At 31.2% G+C, this 20,140-nt stretch overlaps 1 protein-coding gene across 7 annotated transcripts; it reads right to left on the bottom strand.

Annotated features, from left to right (window-relative positions):
- Positions 1-127: 127 nt before the first annotated feature.
- Positions 128-19,923, bottom strand: LOC103494163 (protein DETOXIFICATION 16-like). Of its 7 annotated transcripts, XM_008455240.3 has the most exons (9): positions 3,129-3,516; positions 2,621-2,977; positions 2,433-2,515; positions 2,257-2,343; positions 2,123-2,179; positions 1,696-1,934; positions 1,061-1,179; positions 607-693; positions 128-525 (listed from the first exon to the last, which is right to left on the bottom strand). In XM_008455240.3, exons 1-9 carry the CDS (start codon positions 3,423-3,425, stop codon positions 466-468), a joined length of 1,386 nt encoding a protein of 461 aa, XP_008453462.1. In that variant the 5' UTR covers positions 3,426-3,516; the 3' UTR covers positions 128-465. The 7 variants fall into 7 exon arrangements, with proteins under 7 accessions (XP_008453462.1, XP_050936959.1, XP_050936961.1 ...); XM_051081002.1 differs by lacking the exons at positions 607-693; positions 1,061-1,179; positions 1,696-1,934; ... (3 more) ...; positions 2,621-2,977; positions 3,129-3,516 and adding exons at positions 16,221-16,307; positions 16,643-16,761; positions 18,110-18,348; ... (2 more) ...; positions 18,858-19,402; positions 19,557-19,920; XM_051081004.1 differs by lacking the exons at positions 607-693; positions 1,061-1,179; positions 1,696-1,934; ... (3 more) ...; positions 2,621-2,977; positions 3,129-3,516 and adding exons at positions 5,997-6,083; positions 6,497-6,615; positions 7,598-7,836; ... (2 more) ...; positions 8,343-8,887; positions 9,471-9,880.
- Positions 19,924-20,140: the final 217 nt, after the last annotated feature.

The following is a 20,140-nucleotide window of genomic DNA, read 5'->3' as shown; positions in this document are numbered from 1 at the left end:
TTCCCAAGAAACAAACAGAAAACTAAGTCAATTAACAAGCTGAAACCAGTCACCTGTTCAAAAGAAGGCCCGAACAATATAATAACCATCATCAATATATATCCCTAAAGACAAGAACAAGACTCCAAAAATTCAATATTTTTCTTCTTCTATATATTCTCCACCTTTATTTTGCAAATGCTTATGTTTGACATGTTCATTCAATATACAGAGCAAAGAATAATCCCACTGAAATATTGGATTCAAATACAATCGAACAGGTTATCTCCTGAGCTCTGATGAGTACTAAATTGATTGAATGATTTCTAAACACATGGAGACAGAGATATCTATTACTTGTCTAAGAGACATGTTGCAAAAAATGAACCTTTCAGGCTTGGCTTACACAATTCATTGATTTTGAAAAGAAAGTTAGAGCTCAATCTGTCAATCACAAAGCTCCTTCACCAAGAAACTGATCTAGTTTCATGAGACAACATTACTTGGAATTGCTGCGTCGTATACTCGTTCTGTAGCTTTCTTTGCCTGAATAGCAGAAATGAATGCATTAGAAACTTCAAGTTTTAGGGAATAAAGCAAAGTTGAGATTTGGGTTATGAGTTGTACTTCTTGGTCCCAGTTGGTGCGGATGGTAATAATACCAAGAGAAGATGCTTGTACTACGAGTGCAGACATGATGCCAAACCACAGCCCCTATTAAGGATCATTTACAATAGAAAAATGGTTAAAAGAAGAATTAGGTTGAACTGTATAAAATGCTTTTGAACTTCACCTTCTGAATCAAAAGTACCCAATCAGAGATTGGGTCTTGAAATAGAAGCGCATTGAACTAGAATGAAAATTTGGATTGTCACATCATTTCATGTCCCAATTTTTATTTAGAAATGTTTAATTATTTATACTCCAAGGGTAGTTTTAAGATCAGATAAAAGAGGTTAAGGGTAATATTACAATTTTTTAAAGAATAGAAGTACTTATAAACAAAGGGTCAAGTTTCTGAGTATTTTGTATAATTTAGTCTACGAACAAATGATATGTTCATCATAATTATTGTTTTTACCTTTCCACCGACGTGAAAAACAAAAGCAAGCAAAATTCCGAATGGAACTCCCACCAGATAATATGAACCAAGATTGACATATGCACCAATCTTTTGCCACCCACATCCTCTAGCAATGCCTGCATTGAGTAGCATTGAGTATATGCAAAAAACAAGTTAAGTAAAACGTGCCTGGTTATATTAATGCAGACACCAAGTCAAGTTATAATATAGGGTAGAAGTGTAATCCCAAGTCTAATATTAACACAAAGAAGAGGTTTTAGTAACAACCATGACCAAGAGAGAGATCAAATTCATTTGGCTACATATCTATTTACCAAATGCAGTAAAAAGTTTGATATCCTGACAATACTCGGTTAATTTTTTTATGATCCAACTTGACACAAGTGGTACTTTTTAGTCTATGTTTTTATGAGAACGCACATCTTACTGCCTGAACAGAAAATGTCATCTAGACAACTTGGTTGTAGCATATGGAACAGATATCAATTATAGAGACCAATCACAATCGTTTAAATTCACCTCTACAAATTTCATCTCAAAGCTAGATGAAGTCAAATGAAATAAAACATATGAAGTGGAATATATATATATATATATATATATATAATTGTAGCATATGATAGAATGATAACCTGAAAGTACACATTGAAGTCCCGAGAAAAATTCAGAAACTGCAACTATAGGAAGCATCTTTGCTAAATATTCAACCACTTCTTGTTCGTTGCTAAAAGCATAGCCCCAAACATTACGTATAAGAATGAAGAAAGTTCCAACAAGCATCCCCTGAATAGCAACCATTGTCATAACTACACACCCAGCTAGCTTCGCTGCTGCAGGATGGCCGGCTCCTAGTTCGTTTGAGACTCGCGTGCTAACAGAATGAAATACAAACAAAGAAATCTTATACTGGTCTTCTTTCCATTTTTTCACAAATGACAAATGCAAAGTTTTTAGTTTTCAAATTCAGGAGAGAGAGAAGAATGTGAAAGTGATCGTATATAAGTTGTTCGTAGAGTCTGAGACAATAGTGATTCTACTAAGAAATTGTATGAAATTTACCTTCCTACACCACTCATGCCGAATGAGATATTCCAAATTACTGCAGCTGTATTAAGGCTGTTAAAGAATATGTGTAAGTGAAGATAAAGGTGGCTAGATATGAAGAAAAAAGAACTGATGTCTCTGTTATTTACCTAATTGAAAGTACTGAGGTCTCTAATTTCGGATTTGGTAGAAGCCCAGATAAGATAACGACCAACTCAAATGACCACATTTCCAAGCTGTTGAGAGCATTTTGTTGAACATTATGTGACAAATTAATACATCTTCAGGATGATGATAAAAAGGAGTTAAGTAAAGAGAGAATTACCAAACCATGCAAGCCGAAGGAATTGCGAGTCTAAGGTAAGTTGGGATGTTTTCAAAAGCCTGCACTGAAAAGCCTGTCCAAGACTTGGAACATAAAGAAGAGAACTTAACATAAAGCATAGCCAGCAACACATTGAGCGAATAAGAGATGGAGCTAGCGATAGCTGCTCCTCGAAGTCCGAGTCCTACTTTATATATAAGAATCCAACAAATGGGGATGTGAAGCAAAACTGCTGTGGCTGAACACATCATCATCGGTAAAACAACGTTTTGGGTCTGTAAGAATCTGTTCAAACATTGAAGTAAACCATACGCAAAAAGAGTCGGAATCATGCAAATGGCATATTTCCCAGCTTCAGCTGCAATTTCAGCATCTTGGCCAAGTAATTTCAGAATCCCTCCCGTGTTAGCCCAAATAACTGCAAGAGGGATGCTCACAAGTGAAAGAACAAACATAGCTCTCTGCATATGAATTCCCAGCATATGATACTGCTTTGCTCCATAAGATTGACCACAAAATGTATCCAAAGCACTAGCCATCCCCATCTATACATTTATTCAAATTAAGACCATTTCAAGTAACATGACTAATTTTCAACTCAACTAACAAAAAGTGAATCATTTTAGATATCCCCATACATGAATATTGAGCAATACAACGAGTTTTTCACGAGAAACAAACAGAAACCCAACTCACCAATAGGCTGAAACCAGTGACTGTTGCGAAAGAAGTGGCCATTGAAGCACCAGAGAGAGACAATTCGCCCAGATGACCGACGAACATGACGGAAATCATCTGCAAAGAATATTGTAATAGACCAACTAATATTAAAGGCCCAGCTAGCCATAACTGCCTCTTTAATTCCTCCGCTACTTGTTGCCTTCTGCGATTTCTATCATTTGCTCGTATCACCCCATTAGAAGAAATCAACCCATCTTCAGAAATGTGAAGAAGGGGAGAGTTCAACGACGAACCGGCACCTTTCTCCACCATTTCTCTGATTGCGGTGAATGACAAAAGACGAGGCCGGAACGATACATATAAACACGTGAACAAAAGTAAGGGGTGGAAAATTTGGAAACGCCTCTTCCTACATTATTATAAATAATGATTGGTTGTTATGTATTTTTGTTTTTGTTTTTAAACTTGAATGGTTATTATTTAGAATCCAATTTTCGTCCTATACTTCCTTAAAAGTTTGATATTGATATCAAGATTTTTCTTTACGAACATATCAATCGGTATATCGATAAGTCGACGTATGTTTTTTGAAAATCACAGAGTTTATAAAATTTATTTAGTTTAATAATTAAGTTTAGAGTTAAAAGAATATAATTATTAATATTTATTATATGAAATAGATAAAATGTCTTTTACAGCATTTATAAATAATGATGTTAGACGTATTTACAGATATTTAATGTTGATATCAATTAATAATCTTCATTATTTTTTATTTTAATTTCTAAAAGTTTATTTTAAGTAACTAATTTAAAATTACTTCATAGACTTTTTAAAATGTTAAAACTGGATCCTTAAAAGGGTAATTATAATAGGTAGCAATTTTTAGAATAATTATTAAGTATGTAACAATATTTAAAAAAAATTACAAATATAGTAAAGTCTATCAGTGATAGACTTCTATAGTTATAGACATTGCTACATGATCTATCGGTGATAGACTCCTATCATTGATAGATTTTGACAAATTTTGCTGTATTTGCAATTTTTTTAAAACGTTGCTACATACTTAATTATTTTAAATATAATTGCTATATTTGCAACTATTTCGATAATAGAAAATCTAAAAATTAGAATATAATAAATTTAATAAGAGAATAACAAAAGTAATAGTATTTGAACTTATTTTGTGAATTCTAGAAGATACTTGAAATGTAAAGCTTTTAGTAGATAATATTCATCTTAATCTTAGTTGACATTTTTACCATTAATTTCTTTTTTTTTAAAAATACTTATTATTCTTTCCTTTTTTTTTTTTTATTTCTTCCATTCTCTCTCCACTTCTTTCACTTCTTCAATATTCATACTCATTTTAGCAATGACAATTATTTATAAAAATATTGAAGAGAAAGATAGTACAAACAAAATGTAAAGATACCCTAAAGATCATTTTTTAAAAAACTTTTGATGGAAATTTCAATAAAAATTACAAAAATCAAAATTCAACGAAAGAATATTTACATCAATCAATAAGTATTTTATACTTTTATTTATATACAATAGAGAACTTGTACTGTATTTATAGAATGAGAAATACAAATTATGTAGTCGAAAAATGATGGAGAAACTAAATGGTCTAAAAAACCTAAAGAAAAAAGTCTTTCTTCGACCTAAAACTATTCCACATGACCAAAATAATGAAATCCTTTTACTTCATTCTTAACATAAAATTTCACCATTTTCCAAAATAAAAAACTTACAACTTCGCAATCACAAAAAAATTAAAATAATGACATATTGCAACATTTAATATTAAAATTAATTTTAAAACTCCTCCATTTTCTTAAAAAAAAAACTTTAAATTACTCCACATCACGAGACATAAAACAAATTAATTAAGCAAAAGAGATAAAAACTATATTAATATTTAATACTCAATTATTTAAATATAAAAACTACAATTAATTGAATACAAAACTTGCAATAAAACCAAAAAGAAAATGGTAAGTAATAGTGGAAAGGTCCAAAAGTTGATAGGCATGAAAAAAGATTATAAAGTTTTAAGTCAATTTTTAGTATTTTAAAAGCAATACATTAATTAGTCGATTTAATCCACCCTTAAATCTCAAAATTGATATACACAAATTTTGTTTTGGTTAAATTACGCTTTGTTTTTTTCTAGATCAAACTATTTAAAAGTTAATAACAAAATATTCCAAACTGTTTTTTGTTTCTTTTTAATTAAATGCTTACATACAAAAGTTAAACCCCAACAAAAGTGATCCTCATGAATTTTTTCAGGCAGGAAGGATCAAAATAATTAGACAAGATAGTGATAATGATCTGACCAATATTTATTACCCTCAAGGACATGAACTCCAAATTCTATATTTTTCTTCTCTATTTCTCCACCTTCACTTTTAAATACTTGTGTGGTACCTGGGAGTTTTTACGTCTCCTTTTAATATAAATACCAAAACATACCACAACACGATACCAAAATGCTGGATTCGAAACAAAAATTCTAGCTTTCTCCAAACTATAGGAGATTAAATTTAATTTGTCGTGATTTAATCTAGATTGAATGATTTTCTAAACACATGAAGATTGAGAAAATCAACCTTCAAGTGAAAGAATATTCTTCAGAAGCTATCAGCATTGGCTTCCACAATTCAATGATGTTGAAAAGAAAGTAGAGCTTAAAAGCAAAGCTCCTCCACCAAGAAACTCTAGTTTTATGAGACAACATTTGCTGGGATTATTGCATCATAAACACGTTCTGTAGCTATCTTTGCCTGAATACGAACAAAATCAATGCATTAGAAGCATTAAATTTTGGGAATAAGTCAAAGTTTAAAGTAGTTTTGAGTTATGAAATTGTACTTCTTGGTCCCAGTTGGTGCGGATGGTAATGGTAGCAAGAGAAAGGACTTGGACAACGAGTGCTAAAATGATGCCAAACCACAGCCCCTATTAAGAGAAAAAAGATCAGAAAAGAATTATATATGGTCGGAAAGAGTTGGGTTGGATTATAAAAGATGGCTATCAACTTTGTTGTTTGTGGATTCAGAAGTTGGAATGTTATTGTTGATCTTTTATAAGTGTTTCAAAATTATCTTTGGAGTAAAAGTCCTTGAGAGGTCAAAACAGAAATTATGACTTAGAATGGAAATTTGGATTGCCAAATCGCTTAAGGTCACCGCCACACCATTTCAGGTTCCAATCTTCGTCTGAAATTTTGAAAGATTTCTACTCCAAGGATGTTTATGAGAGGTCAAGGGTAACATTGCAAGTTTGAATGATGAGACAATATAATGAGTGTTTAGTATAATTCAATTTAAGAATGAATATGACGTATAATCATCACAATTTCTTGTTTTTACCTTTCCACCGACGTGTAAAACAAAAGCAAGCAAAACTGCAGATGGAATTCCCACGATATAATATGATCCAAGATTGACATATGCACCAATCTTCTGCCAACCACAACCTCTAGCAATGCCTGCATTGTATTTATGAACATATTAAGTAGATATTTTAAAATACCTATCATTTTAAAGCAAGTAAAAATGTGCACATGGTTAGGCCATAAGGGTAGAACAATCCTAGTGCAGACACCAATTCAATTCATAATAGATTTGTAGGCATGTAATGCCAAGTCTAATATTTAACTATAAGCATAATCAAGAGAGAGAGTGTTGATGAAAAATTGTTTAAATCAAAAGTATTATTATTTTATTCAAAGTTGGATTCCCACCTTCCTTTCTAAGCAAGTGGAAATTCCCTTAAATATATACCCATACTTTGAGTATGGGTTTGGGCCCAAAGGGATACACAAGTTTTTGAGAGGGTGAGTAGAAAGGCAAATGTGGCTTTGTCAATATCTCACCGTTCGTCCGATCGGGCGGGGTGTGGTGGCATAAAATAATAACAGACTTACTTTTTTGCTAAAATTAATTTTGAATCGCTTCTCTAATTATACGTTTTTCTTAATTAATTTTGGTGGACTGTTGAACCATTACGACTCAGCCAGACTACTAAAGAGTTTTTATTTTGCAGATTTATTCTTCTGACGTATAACTCCATCAAAGTGCTAGAAGAGAGATTAAATTCATTTGGGTGCATATCCATACTAAAAGATGCATTAAAAAGTCATTTATCCTCTGAAGACTTGCTGTACTTTTTTGTTGATTTTTTATGACCAAACTTGACAAAAGTGGTACTTTTTGTCTATGTTCTTGTGAGAATGCACATCTTACTGCCAAACTACAAAATGTCATCTAAACCTAATTTGCCTACTTGTGACATTTAAGGTAAGTTTGTCTGACTAGTTGTGAAAAGGGGTTAATTATAAACTCTACTCTAATGTAAGTTTCCTTCAAGTTCTACTTCAATTTTCATTTCAAAGCTAGTTGGAGTGAAATGAAATGAAACATATTAAGAGAAGAAAAATATATAATTGTAGAATAAGATAAAATGAGAACCTGAAAGCACACATTGAAGTCCATCAAGAAAACTGGAAATTGCAACGATAGGAAGCATGTTTGCTAAATACTCCACCACTTCTGGTTCGCTGCTATAAGCATAGCCCCAAACATTACGTATAAGAACTAAGATAATTGCAAGCAGTAGTCCCTCAATAGTGGCCATTGACACAACTACACATCCAGCTAGCTTTGCTGCTGCAGAACGGCCAGCTCCTAGTTCGTTAGATACTCGCGTGCTAACAAAATGAAACAGAAGTATATAAATCTCAGTTACATTTGTATCTTTCCATTTTCATTACAGATGGAAAGTTTTAGTTTCAAAACTGAGGGAGAGATGGAAGAAGAAGAAGAAGAAGATGTGAAAGTGGTCTTTTGTAAAGTTCTTGATTAAGATAATGGAGATTGTAATGAGAAATTTGTATGAAATTTACCTTCCAGCACCACTCATACCAAATGGGATCATCCAAAAGATTGTTGCTGTATTAAGACTGGAAAAGAAAATGAGTCAGTGAAGCTAGAGGTGGCTAGATAAGAAGAAACAGGAAGTGATTTCTGTTATTTACCTAATGGAAAGCACTGATGTCTCTAATTTTGGATTAGGTAAAAGTCCAGATAAAAGAACGATCAATTCAAATGACCACATTTCCAAGCTGTTGAGAACATTTTGTTGAACACTGTGAGACAAACTGAAATATCTTGATGATGATGATGATAAAAAGAGTAACAGTAAAGCGAGAATTACCAAACCATGCAAGCTGAAGGAATTGCAAGTCTAAGGAAAGTTGGGATGTTTTGAAAAGCCTGAACTGAAAAGCCAGTCCAAGACTTGGAACATGAAGAAGAATACTTAACATAAAGCATCAACATCAGCACATTAATCCAATAAGAGATGGCATTGGCCATAGCTGCTCCACGAATCTCAAGTCCAATTTCGAATATCAGAATCCAACATATGGGGATGTGAAGCAAAGCTGCTATTCCAGAACACATCACCATTGGAAAAACAACGTTTTGGGTTTGTAGGAATCTGTTCAGACATTGAAGTAAACCATATGCAAACAGACTTGGAATCATGAAAATAGCATATTTCCCAGCTTCTGCCGAGATTTCAGCATCTTGGCCAAGAAATTTCAGAATCCCTCCTGTGTTAGCCCAAATAACTGCGAGAGGGATGCTCACAAGTGAAAGAACAAACATCGCTCGCTGCATATGAATCCCCAGCATATGATACTGCTTTGCTCCATTAGATTGGCCACAAAATGTATCCAGAGCACTAGCCATCCCCATCTATATAAATATTCAAATTAAAGACAGTTCTAAGTAACATGGATGATTTCTAATTCAACTCAAAGTCAACAAATCTAAATTTGCTAGATAATATTCAAACTAAGACGATTGTAAGTAAGAAATCTCTTTGAGAATATGATCAAAGTCCCATATTGATCAGATAAAGAAATGAACATAACTGTAGCTATATGAGGGAGATCAACTATCAATCTAATGGTATGAAGCGTTTTGGTAAAACCAAAAACAAGATCATCAGGGTTTATAGGAAAACTAGTTTTTAGATCAAAGTGCATCATTCTAAATAAATCCATTATTGCATATTCATCAAGATAATGAGATTTTCTGGAGAAGCAAACAGAAGCCCAACTCAATAATAAGCTGAAACAAGTTATTAAATCAAAATGCATCATTCTTAAGAAACCCATTAATGAAATTTCATCTAGAAAATGAGCTTTTTTTTTTTCTAGAAACAAACAGAAATCCAACTCACCAATAAGCTGAAACTAGTTATGAAATCCAAAATGGCATCATTCTCAATAAACCCATTATGAGTTTTTCTGAAACAAGAAGAAACCTAACTCACCAACAAGCTAAAACCAGTGACGGTTGCAAAGGAAGTCGCCATAGAAGCACCAGAGAGGGCCAACTCGCCGAGATGGCCGACAAACATGACGGAAATCATCTGCAAACAATATTGTAAAAGACTGACCAATATCAAAGGCCCAGCTAGCCATAGCTGCTTCTTTATTTCTTCCCCAACTTGTTTCCTTCTATGGTTCACATCATTGACTCGTCTCTCGCCATTGGAGCCGTCTTCAGAAATGTGAAGAAGGGGCGAGTTCAATGAGGAGTTGGTATCTTTCTCCATGATTTCTTCTGCTTGTGGAGAAGGATAGAGTCTCAAGGAAAAGAGCTACACCCCCGTTTAAAAACAAGTCAAAAGAAGGAAGAAGGAAGCGGTGGAAAATTTGGAAATGCCTTCTTCGATTGATGGCTGTTATTTTAATCGTTTTTGTATCCTACATTTTTAGTAAAAGATTCAGATTTTCAAACTATTGTTGACGTTCAAACAAAAACCACTTAATTTTTCATTAGTTAGTATTCACAACGTCCCCACAAACAACCTTTCCTTCCCTTAATTACAGGTTTCTTTGAAAGTTACGTCCATTGATTAGAGAAAAGTGGGGGTAAGAAAAGCAGAGGAAAACAGAGTAGGGGGGAAGAAATTTGATAGCCGAAATTGGAGTAACATGGTTTCCTTATTTTCCCTCTATGTTAGATCACACGTTTCTAACCATACAACAACAAAAGAGTTGTGTGTATTTGCAATTAAATTGCATTGACAAAAGTTGGTTTTAAAGTCACATTAAATGATTTGAAGTGACATTATAATAAAATTGTATATTATTAGAAAGGAAAAAAAAAACAAAAAACAAAACAAAAAGACAAACTCACATGTAATTTTCAATCTATGATTTAATAATCTAATGCTAGTTTGCTCAATTGACTTGTAAAATTATAATTTGTATTAGTGATTAATTTTTGATAATCCCTTTGTTTTCTGTTTTTTTTTTTAAAAAAGAATTAAACATGTGTTCGGTAATTAATTCACTTTTTGAGTTTTTCAAATAAAAAAATTTGTTTTTAAGATTATAAAAAAAAAAAAAAAACTCCAAACAATATACATTTTACTTTTCATAAAAAGAAAACGAAATCAATTATCAAACATATAAAAAAAAAAACAAATAATTTACCATGCATAGGAAAATCAAGTGAAAATTTTATTTTCAAATTAACGCATAACTTATATTATATAAATACGATCTCAAATTTTAACCTCTACTATTTTCATTAATTTTTCTATTAATCTTGTGAAGTGGAGTACAAAACTTGAGGTGAAAGAAACATTCCAATAAAACAAATAAAAAATACATATTATTTTTCTAATAGTTTTAAGGAATAGTTACAAATATAACAATTATACTCAAAATAACTAAGTTTATAACATCATTCTAAAAACATTACAAATATAGCAAGATCTATCAAATCACTCATAGATTATATAGCAAATGTTTGTTTATCATTTCTAAAGTATAAGAATCTATCATCGATAGAAGTTTATCATAGATAGACTTTATTATATTTGTAATTTTTTAAAAATACTAAAAATAATTATTAAGATTGGCCTAATAAACAACGCGGATAAAGTTAAGTGTGGGAAAGTTATAATTGTCTTGTAGCACAGACACGCTATTGCCATCAATAATTCACAAGGACTTTTTAGTCATTTCCACTAAGAAAAAACACACAATTTTTCTTGGACCATAAACTATTGAAATGGAAATATTGAAGAGGACAAGATCTGGACATACATAATCCAAAAAGTAAAAAAGGAATTTCCAGACTGTAGTTTTGTCTTTCCAATGTAAGAAATTAAACCAAAGTGAAGGAATATTGTAATCAAGGACACTTTTGGATGATTTGATACAAATCAATATAAATATATAAATCAAATAAATTCTTATTCAAAATTATGCATTAGAAATAAAATAAATTATTTTTGTATATATGCTCTAATGAGTAATGCATAATAATCAATGAAATTTTAATAGTTCAATGTTTGATTTCAATCTTAATTACAATATAAAGTTAAATTTGTAACCTACATTCATTGCAAAAGTAATGTATTGAAAATGGTAATATATAGTTTATATAAAGATATAGATAATTGAGACAGTTAGCATTTAGTTTCCATAATCTAAAATGCTAAAAGTTATCTATATAGTTTGGTTAAAAAAAAAAAAAAACATTTGTAAATGGTCTATAATAAAATTATTTCAAATTATAAAAACGAAATTTTTGGTTTTAGAATAAAAATTATTTTAAATGATAAAATTGTTGAAATATTTACGATATCAGATTGACATAAATATTAGTTTATCATGGTCAATCACATGTGATGTTTTTGATATATTGTTAACCCACCCCACATTTGGGACCCAAATTATAAAAAACCTACGATTAGGTTTTCAAAATCCTTATTTTCTCTCATTTTCACTATTCTACACTCATTTCCCAATCTTTTTCAAATTTTTAGAGATGGGATCCCACACGTCATTTTCCACATTTTCTCCATTTTCCCACTTTTCTTTTCTCTCCCCTTCTTTAATTTATTTCTTTTTCTATTTCATTCATTTTCCCTTTGTTTTCTCTTTCATTCTTACTTTTTTCCTTCGTTTTCTCTTTCATTCTTCTGTTTCTTTCTTTTTCTAAAATATATGTTTAAAATTTATTGTAGATTTTTTTAACTTCCTATATATGCATTATAATTATTTTTTTCGTTGTTTATTCATATATTAAATAGTTCTTCTCTTTGCGTTCTTTTTTTATTTGTTTTAGTACAAATAAGTTTTAGAATCATTGTTGTTTGGTTTTTGTGATAGTGACTGGGGTGGTAATGTGGATGATCATAAAAGTACATTGTGGTTATGTTTTTAGTATGGGTTCAGGTGCTTTTTCATGGATTTCAAAGAAACAATCTGTTGTTGCCCTTTCTACCACCGAAGCATAATATATCTTGTTAGTTGCAGCTGTATGTCAAACTTTATGGCTTAGGTGGATGTTAAAAGAATTGAAGTGTACTCAAAGAAGTGAAACTATTTTATTTTGTGATAATGGATCTGCCATAACATTATTAAAGAATCCAGTTTTCCATGGAAGAAGCAAGCATATTAGAATCAAGTATCATTTTATCAGAGACCTGGTTAAAGATGGAAAAGTGATAGTAAAATATTGCAAGTCTCAAGATCAAGTGGCAGATATTTTTACGAAGGCGCTCAAGTTTGACATATTTGTTAAATTAAGAGAAAAACTTGGAGTTGTTCAAATCTAAAATAAGGAAGGATGTTGAAACTAAATTAATCTAAACTTAATACATGAATTTGCATTGTTAAATACGCATGAATAATAGTTGAGATACATCGAATAGTTAATCACTAAATTCATTGATATATATGAAGAGTTACATGTATTGATATTTATTGTTGACGACTTTTAAATGTACTTTCCTACTGGTATAAATATGGGTAAGGTTTCTCATTTGTAAACAAGAAAGAAAGTAGGAAATAATTCAAGTTTAAGAAATATTATTCAATTTCTTATTTCTTCTAAATTGCATGAATAAGATCTTTTCTTGTTTTCTTGATTTGTATTATGAGGGTCTATTACGTTTCCAACAATTGAAAGCATTATGTTGAACATTAGGAGACAAATTAATACATCTTCATGATGATGATAAAAAGGAGTAATAGTAAAGAGAGAATTACCAAAACCATGCAAGCTGAAGGAATTGCGAGTCTAAGGTAAGTTGGGATGTTTTCAAAAGCCTGCACTGAAAAGCCTGTCCAAGACTTGGAACATGAAGGAGAGAACTTAACATAAAGCATAGTCATCAACACATTGAGCGAATAAGAGATGGAGCTAGCGATAGCTGCTCCTCGAAGTCCTAGTCCTACTTTATATATAAAAATCCAACAAATGGGGATGTGAAGCAAAACTGCTGTTGCAGAACACATCACCATTGGTAAAACAACTTTTTGGGTCTGTAAGAATCTGTTCAAACATTGAAGTAAACCGTACGCAAAAAGAGTTGGAATCATGCAAATTAATTCCCAGCTTCAGCTGCAAATTTCAGCATCTTGACTAAGTAATTTGATAGATTTTGGTAGGGAAGAATAGAGAAATTCTTATGGACATTTAATTTGTTGGAATACAAAAAATTGAAATAACAACTTAAAGAAAAAAGAAATATAATTAATAATGTTGAAGTGTCTATAACTATACGATAAATCTCTTTCCATCGTCATTCAATTCAAGTGAGCGAGCACATTACATTTTTCTTTGTTAGTCTAACCTTAGTAATTGTTTAATATGAGAATCGTTTATTTATTTTATTTGAAAGGACAATAACTAAATAATTTGTAGATTAGACTGAAATTTATTATTTAATAAATGTATTTGTAATGAAAGTATTGTCGAAAAAATACACATACATGAAAGTATTGGATTGATCATCACCTGCTTCTCCTCTCTTTGATTTTAATTTTTAATTTCTCTCATCCCACTTTCTTGGGTTTCCCTCACATAAATATGCAACAAATTGATTCTTACGTTGTGTATTTATATTACTCTTGGTATAATTGTGATAGTTTTTTGTTTCAACATTATAATAGTAACATTAAAAGTGAATTGTAACCTTCATCATAATTATCCATCAGAAATTAATTTATCAGTTGCAAAAATTTAACTTTTGGGAAAAAAAAAAAAAACATTGGTTATAAATATTTTTTTCTCCAAGTCGGACTTTTATATATTATATATTGAAAAATGACATTGAACAAATATATGAATATTTAGTATCGATATCAAACATTTGATTTACGGGTATATCAACAGATCCATGGATGTTCTAATCCTTGCTTCGAGGTTTGTTCATATTGTCACCCTACTTTTAATAAATTAAATTTAATTTGGTTGTTTATAGCCTTTTTATTATAAATTTGAAAAGGAAAAAAAAAAAGATATCCATATATTTCATCTTCGTCTTGCATGAAAATTATTATATATTGATAAATTAATTTCATAAAAATTAATTTTAAGAACTAAATTTAAAATGAGCAAATTGTAAAAACGACATGGTGTTAGTTGCAATTATATCCTTTAAACTTTCAACAGTAACAATTGAACTCTTTAACTTCTAAAAATGTTAAAATTTGATCCTTAAACTTACAATATTTCCATTAAAATTTTATGAGTGATTTTTTCTATTCACCTATTTAATATTGAAAACACGAGAACTAAAATTTTATGTTTGGGGCTTGCCTCTAGCCCTTTGCTTGTTGGTTTTGTTGGTCCTCTTCCTTGCTTCTTATGTACTTCTTTCTCATATTAATGAAGTAGGAATGATGAAAGTACTAAAAGGGTGTCTACTTAATGAAGATGTCTAAACACCTACTGACTCATTGTATCATTTTAATAAGATGAGTGAAGTAATATTTGAAGTTAGTAGAGTAGAGAAAATGTGGGTAAGAGAAAAAGGGTAATGGGAAAGAAATTTGATAAGTCAAAATTGGACTAATAATATGCTTTCTTTGTTTTCTCTCAAATGTTAAGATCTCAACACGTTTCTAACGTTGAGAAAAAGCAAATGAGTTGTGTATTTGCATTTTGCATTTATGAAAATGACATTTTATTGTGTTCCATGTGATATAAAGGTCCAAAAGTTGTTGTTAAGCAATAGAAAAGCAAAAGTATAAAGTTCCTAATTCATTTTTAATATTTTAAAAGCAATACATTCCTCCTCATTTCAATCTCTACATGAATGATAATTAATATGAAAGGATATGAACCAATTAATTTTTTGTTATTTTTTTATTTTACCACATATGAGGTATCTAAATCCATCCATAATCTCAAAATTGATATATTACAAGTTTATTTTTATTTTTGGTGGAGCAATGCTCATATGTTTTTTCATTTCTTTCGATTATATCAAATATTTTTAGAAACTTTCTTTTTAAATATAAAAAAATGAACCAAACTATTTACAAGCTATATTAAAATTTTCTATATTTCTTATAATCTCAATAGACACTGATAGAAGTCTATCGATGAATATAAATAATAGAAAATAATACAAATCTAGCGATGATAAATGTTAATACAAGTCTGTTAGTATCTAAGGACGATTTTTAATTACTCCTTAATTTAAGTAAATATAACTTTAAATCATCAATTGAAAGTCTAAATTTATTTATCTATTTATAAAAATTTAAAGTATAAGAACATTTTTATTTAGTTATTTTGCTAATAAAAGTTTATAAGGACAGAGCTTATCACTAATGGAAACTGCTATAGTTAGATTCCAAAAATTCAATATTTTTCTTCTTTTATATATTATCCACCTTAATTTTATTTTGCAAATGCTTATGTTGACATATTCATTCTGTATACAGAGCAAAGAATATATAATACCACTGAAATATTGAATGATTTCTAAACACAATGGAGAGTGGAGACTAAGATATCATTTATTTGTGTAAGAGCCCAGTTGAGAATGAACCTTTCAAGCTTGGGGTTACACAATTTTTGTTGATTTTGAAAAGAAAGTTAGAGTTCAATCTGTCAATCATAAAGCTCCTTCACCGATCTAGTTTCATGAGACAACATTACGTTTTGTAGCTTTCTTTGCCTGAATAGCAAAAATGAATGCATTAGAAACTTCAATTAGTTTAGGGAACAAAGCAAAGTTGAGATTTGGGTAATGAGTTTGTACTTCTTGGTCCCAGTTGGTGCGGATGGCAATGATACCAAGAGAACATGCTTGTACTATGAGTGCAGACATGATGCCAAACCACAGCCCCTATTAAGAATCATGTGCAATATAAAAATGGTCGGTTAAATTGTATAAAATGCTTTTTGAATCAAAAGTACCCAATCAGAAATTGGGTCTTGAAATGGAAGTGCATTGAATTAGGATTGTCACACGTCATTTCATGTCTCAATTTTCATTTGAAAACTTTTAATTATTTATACTCCAACGGTAGCTTTAAGATCATATATAGAAGAAGTTAAGTGTAATAGTACAATTTTTAAAAGAATAAAAGTAATCGTAAACAAAGGGCCAAGTTGTTGAGTATTTTGTATAATTAAGTCTAAGGAGGAATGATATGTTTTCATCATAATCATTGTTTTTACCTTTCCACCAATGTGAAAAACAAAAGCAAGCAAAATTCCAAACGGAACTCCAACGATATAATATGAACCAAGATTGACAAATGCACCAATCTTTTGCCACCCACACCCTCTAGCAATGCCTGCATATTGAGTATATGTGAAAAACAAGTAAAGTATTAATGCAGACACCAAATCAAGAATATAGGGTAGACATGTAACCCCCAAGTCTAATATTAACACAAAAAATAGGTTTTAGTAATAACCATGACCAAGAGAGAGATTAAATTCATTTGGCTACGTATGTATTTACCAATACATGCAGTTAAAAAGTCTGATATCCTGGTAATATTCGGTTAATTTTTTTATGATCCAACTTGACACAAGTGGTACTTTTTTGTCTATGTTTTTATGGGGATGCACATCTTACTGCCTGAACAGAAAATGCCATTTAGACAACTAATTGGTTGTAGCATATGGAACAGATATCAATTGTAGACTCTAATCAAAATCATTTAATTCCACCTCTACAAATTTCATTCTAAGGCTAAACATATAAAGTGGAATATATATATATATACATATATACATATACATACATACATATATACATATATAATTGTAGCTAGGGGTGTAAATACCTTAGATCTACCCAACACATCCCATGTTACAAGAGTTCGGTTGGTTTATTTTAAAATTTGGGTTTTGGTTGGTTTGGGTCTTGGGTTTGAGTATTGAAAACTTCAGTTCAACTCAATATATCCAATCAGAATTAATGAAATTATATATATTTATATTAAGTTTTATAATAGGATGATTGGAATGCGTTTAAAATTTAAATATGTTTAAAATAAATAAGTTATATGTAAATTGATTTACGAGGGTTATTGGAAAAAAATTAAAGACGGATGTGAGGTAAAATGTTAGAGTTAATTTAGTAAGAGTTTCGTATTAATTAAGTGTAGGATTTAAATTGTTGTTTAATTGTGGTATGAGTTATGCTCATGACAATTCTATTAATAGGATTGAAATGTTGTAATATAAAACATCCAAATGTGAAGTAGGTACGTCTCAAAGTTTGAGTTTAGAATATAACGAAAATTGTTTTTGCAAATGACAAACAATAGTTTAGTTCTCTTCCAAGTACATCGACTTAAGAAAGAAAACTATAGTAGTTAATCTTAGAAGTTTGGTTCATATATGACATTCTTCTAAGTAATACTAAATGTTTTAAAACTTTTTCTTAAGTATTATTGTATTATTATTTTTGGATATGTGGATTTATGGATATGATGTGTAATATTTTTGAAATTTAATAAATATTAAAAATGGGAAAAATTCATACAACTCAATAACTCAATTCAATCCAACTCATATTTTAAGAGTTGGGTTGGAAATGTTTCTCGAGTCATTCGGGTTGCCAACTTTCAAAATACTCCTCAACCCAACTCAACCCATTTACACTCTTAATAGATAGGATAGAATGATAACCTGAAAGCACATTTTGAAGTCCTGAGAAAAATTCAGAAACTGCAACTATAGGAAGCATCTTTGCTAAATATTCAACCACTTCTCGTTCGTTGCTAAAAGCATAGCCCCAAACATTACGTATAAGAATGAAGAAAGTTCCAACAAGCATCCCCTGAATAGCGACCATTATCATAACTACACACCCAGCTAGCTTTGCTGCTGCAGGATGGCCGGCTCCTAGTTCGTTTGAGACTCGCGTGCTAACAGAATGAAATACAAACAAAGAAATCTCAGTTACACCGATCTTCTTTCCATTTTTTTTCACAAATGACAAACGCATAAAGTTTTTAGTTTTCAAATTTAAGAGAGAAAAGAACATGTGAAAGTGATCGTATAAGAGTTATTTGTAGAGAGTAATAGACAATGGTGATTCTACTGAGAAATTGTATGAAATTTACCTTCCTACACCACTCATGCCCAATGAGAAATTCCAAATTACTGCACCTGTATTAAGGCTGGTAAAGAATATATGTAAGTAAAGTTAGAGGTGAATAGATATGAAGAAAAAAGAACTGATGTCTCCGTTATTTACCTAATTGAAAGTACTGATGTCTCTAATTTCGGATTTGGTAGAAGCCCAGATAAGATAACCATCAACTCAAATGACCACATTTCCAAGCTGTTGAGAGCATTTTGTTGAACATTATGTGACAAATTAATTCATCTTCATGATGATGATAAAAAGGAGTAATAGTAAAGAGAGAATTACCAAACCATGCAAGCCGAAGGAATTGCGAGTCTAAGGTAAGTTGGGATGTTTTCAAAAGCCTGCACTGAAAAGCCTGTCCAAGACTTGGAACATGAAGAAGAGAACTTAACATAAAGCATAGTCATCAACACATTGAGCGAATAAGAGATTGAGCTAGCGATAGCTGCTCCTCGAAGTCCGAGTCCTACTTTATATATAAAAATCCAACAAATGGGGATGTGAAGCAAAACTGCTGTTGCAGAACACATCACCATTGGTAAAACAACGTTTTTGGTCTGTAAGAATCTGTTCAAACATTGAAGTAAACCATATGCGAAAAGAGTTGGAATCATGCAAATGGCATACTTCCCAGCTTCAGTTGCAATTTCAGCATCTTGGCCAAGTGATTTCAGAATCCCTCCTGTGTTAGCCCAAATAACTGCAAGAGGGACGCTCACAAGTAAAAGAACCAACATAGCTCTCTGCATATGAATTCCCAGCATATGATACTGCTTTGCTCCATAAGATTGACCACAAAATGTATCCAAAGCACTAGCCATCCCCATCTATACGTATATTCAAATTAAGACCATTTTAAGTAACATGACTAATTTACAACAGAAATAACAAAAAGTGAATCATTTTTATAAATATCCCCATAAATGAATATTCAGCAATACCACGAGTTTTCGACGATAAACAAACAGAAACCCAACTCACCAATAAGCTGAAACCAGTGACTGTTGCGAAAGAAGTGGCCACTGAAGCACCAGAGAGAGGCAATTCGCCGAGATGACCAATGAACACGACGGAAATCATCTGCAAAGAGTATTGTAATAGACCAACCAATGTTAAAGGCCCAGCTAGCCATAACTGCCTCTTTAATTCCTCCGCTACTTGTTGCCTTCTATGAAGTTTATCATTTGCTCGTATCAGCCCATTAGAAGAAATCAACCCATCTTCAGAAATGTGAAGAAGGGGCGAGTTCAACGACGAACCGGCACCTTTCTCCACCATTTCTCTGCTTGCGGAGAATGTCGAAGGACGTGGCCGGAACTATGCATATAACACGAAGGAAGGATTGGAAAATCTCTGGAGGATCCGTTCGTAGATTATTATAATAATGATTTGGTTGTTATGTGTTTTTTGTTTAACTTGATTGGTTCTATCAGCTTGTCTGTATTCAACGATCTTTCTGAAAAGTCACAAAGTTGTTAAAAATTTATTTTGATTAATAATTAATTTGACTCAAAGACTAAGTTAGGTATATAATTATTAGTTTTTCTATTCGTATTATATAAAAT

Source organism: Cucumis melo, chromosome 2, assembly GCF_025177605.1.
Source record: "Cucumis melo cultivar AY chromosome 2, USDA_Cmelo_AY_1.0, whole genome shotgun sequence".
Taxonomy (NCBI): domain Eukaryota; kingdom Viridiplantae; phylum Streptophyta; class Magnoliopsida; order Cucurbitales; family Cucurbitaceae; genus Cucumis; species Cucumis melo.
Note: the sequence above shows the minus strand (reverse complement) of the source record. Positions and strands in the feature narration are given on the sequence as shown.

Bases quoted from the DNA above. Each gene is read 5' to 3' on its own strand.
- LOC103494163 (XM_051081003.1), bottom strand. From the start codon at position 19,853: ATGGTGGAGAAAGGTGCCGGTTCGTCGTTGAACTCGCCCCTTCTTCAC. The intron at 19,403-19,556 runs GTGAGTTGGGTT...ATATACGTATAG, and splicing joins TCACTGGTTTCAGCTTATTG to ATGGGGATGGCTAGTGCTTT. The intron at 18,349-18,546 runs GTAAATTTCATA...TCATTCTGTTAG, and splicing joins GGCATGAGTGGTGTAGGAAG to CACGCGAGTCTCAAACGAAC.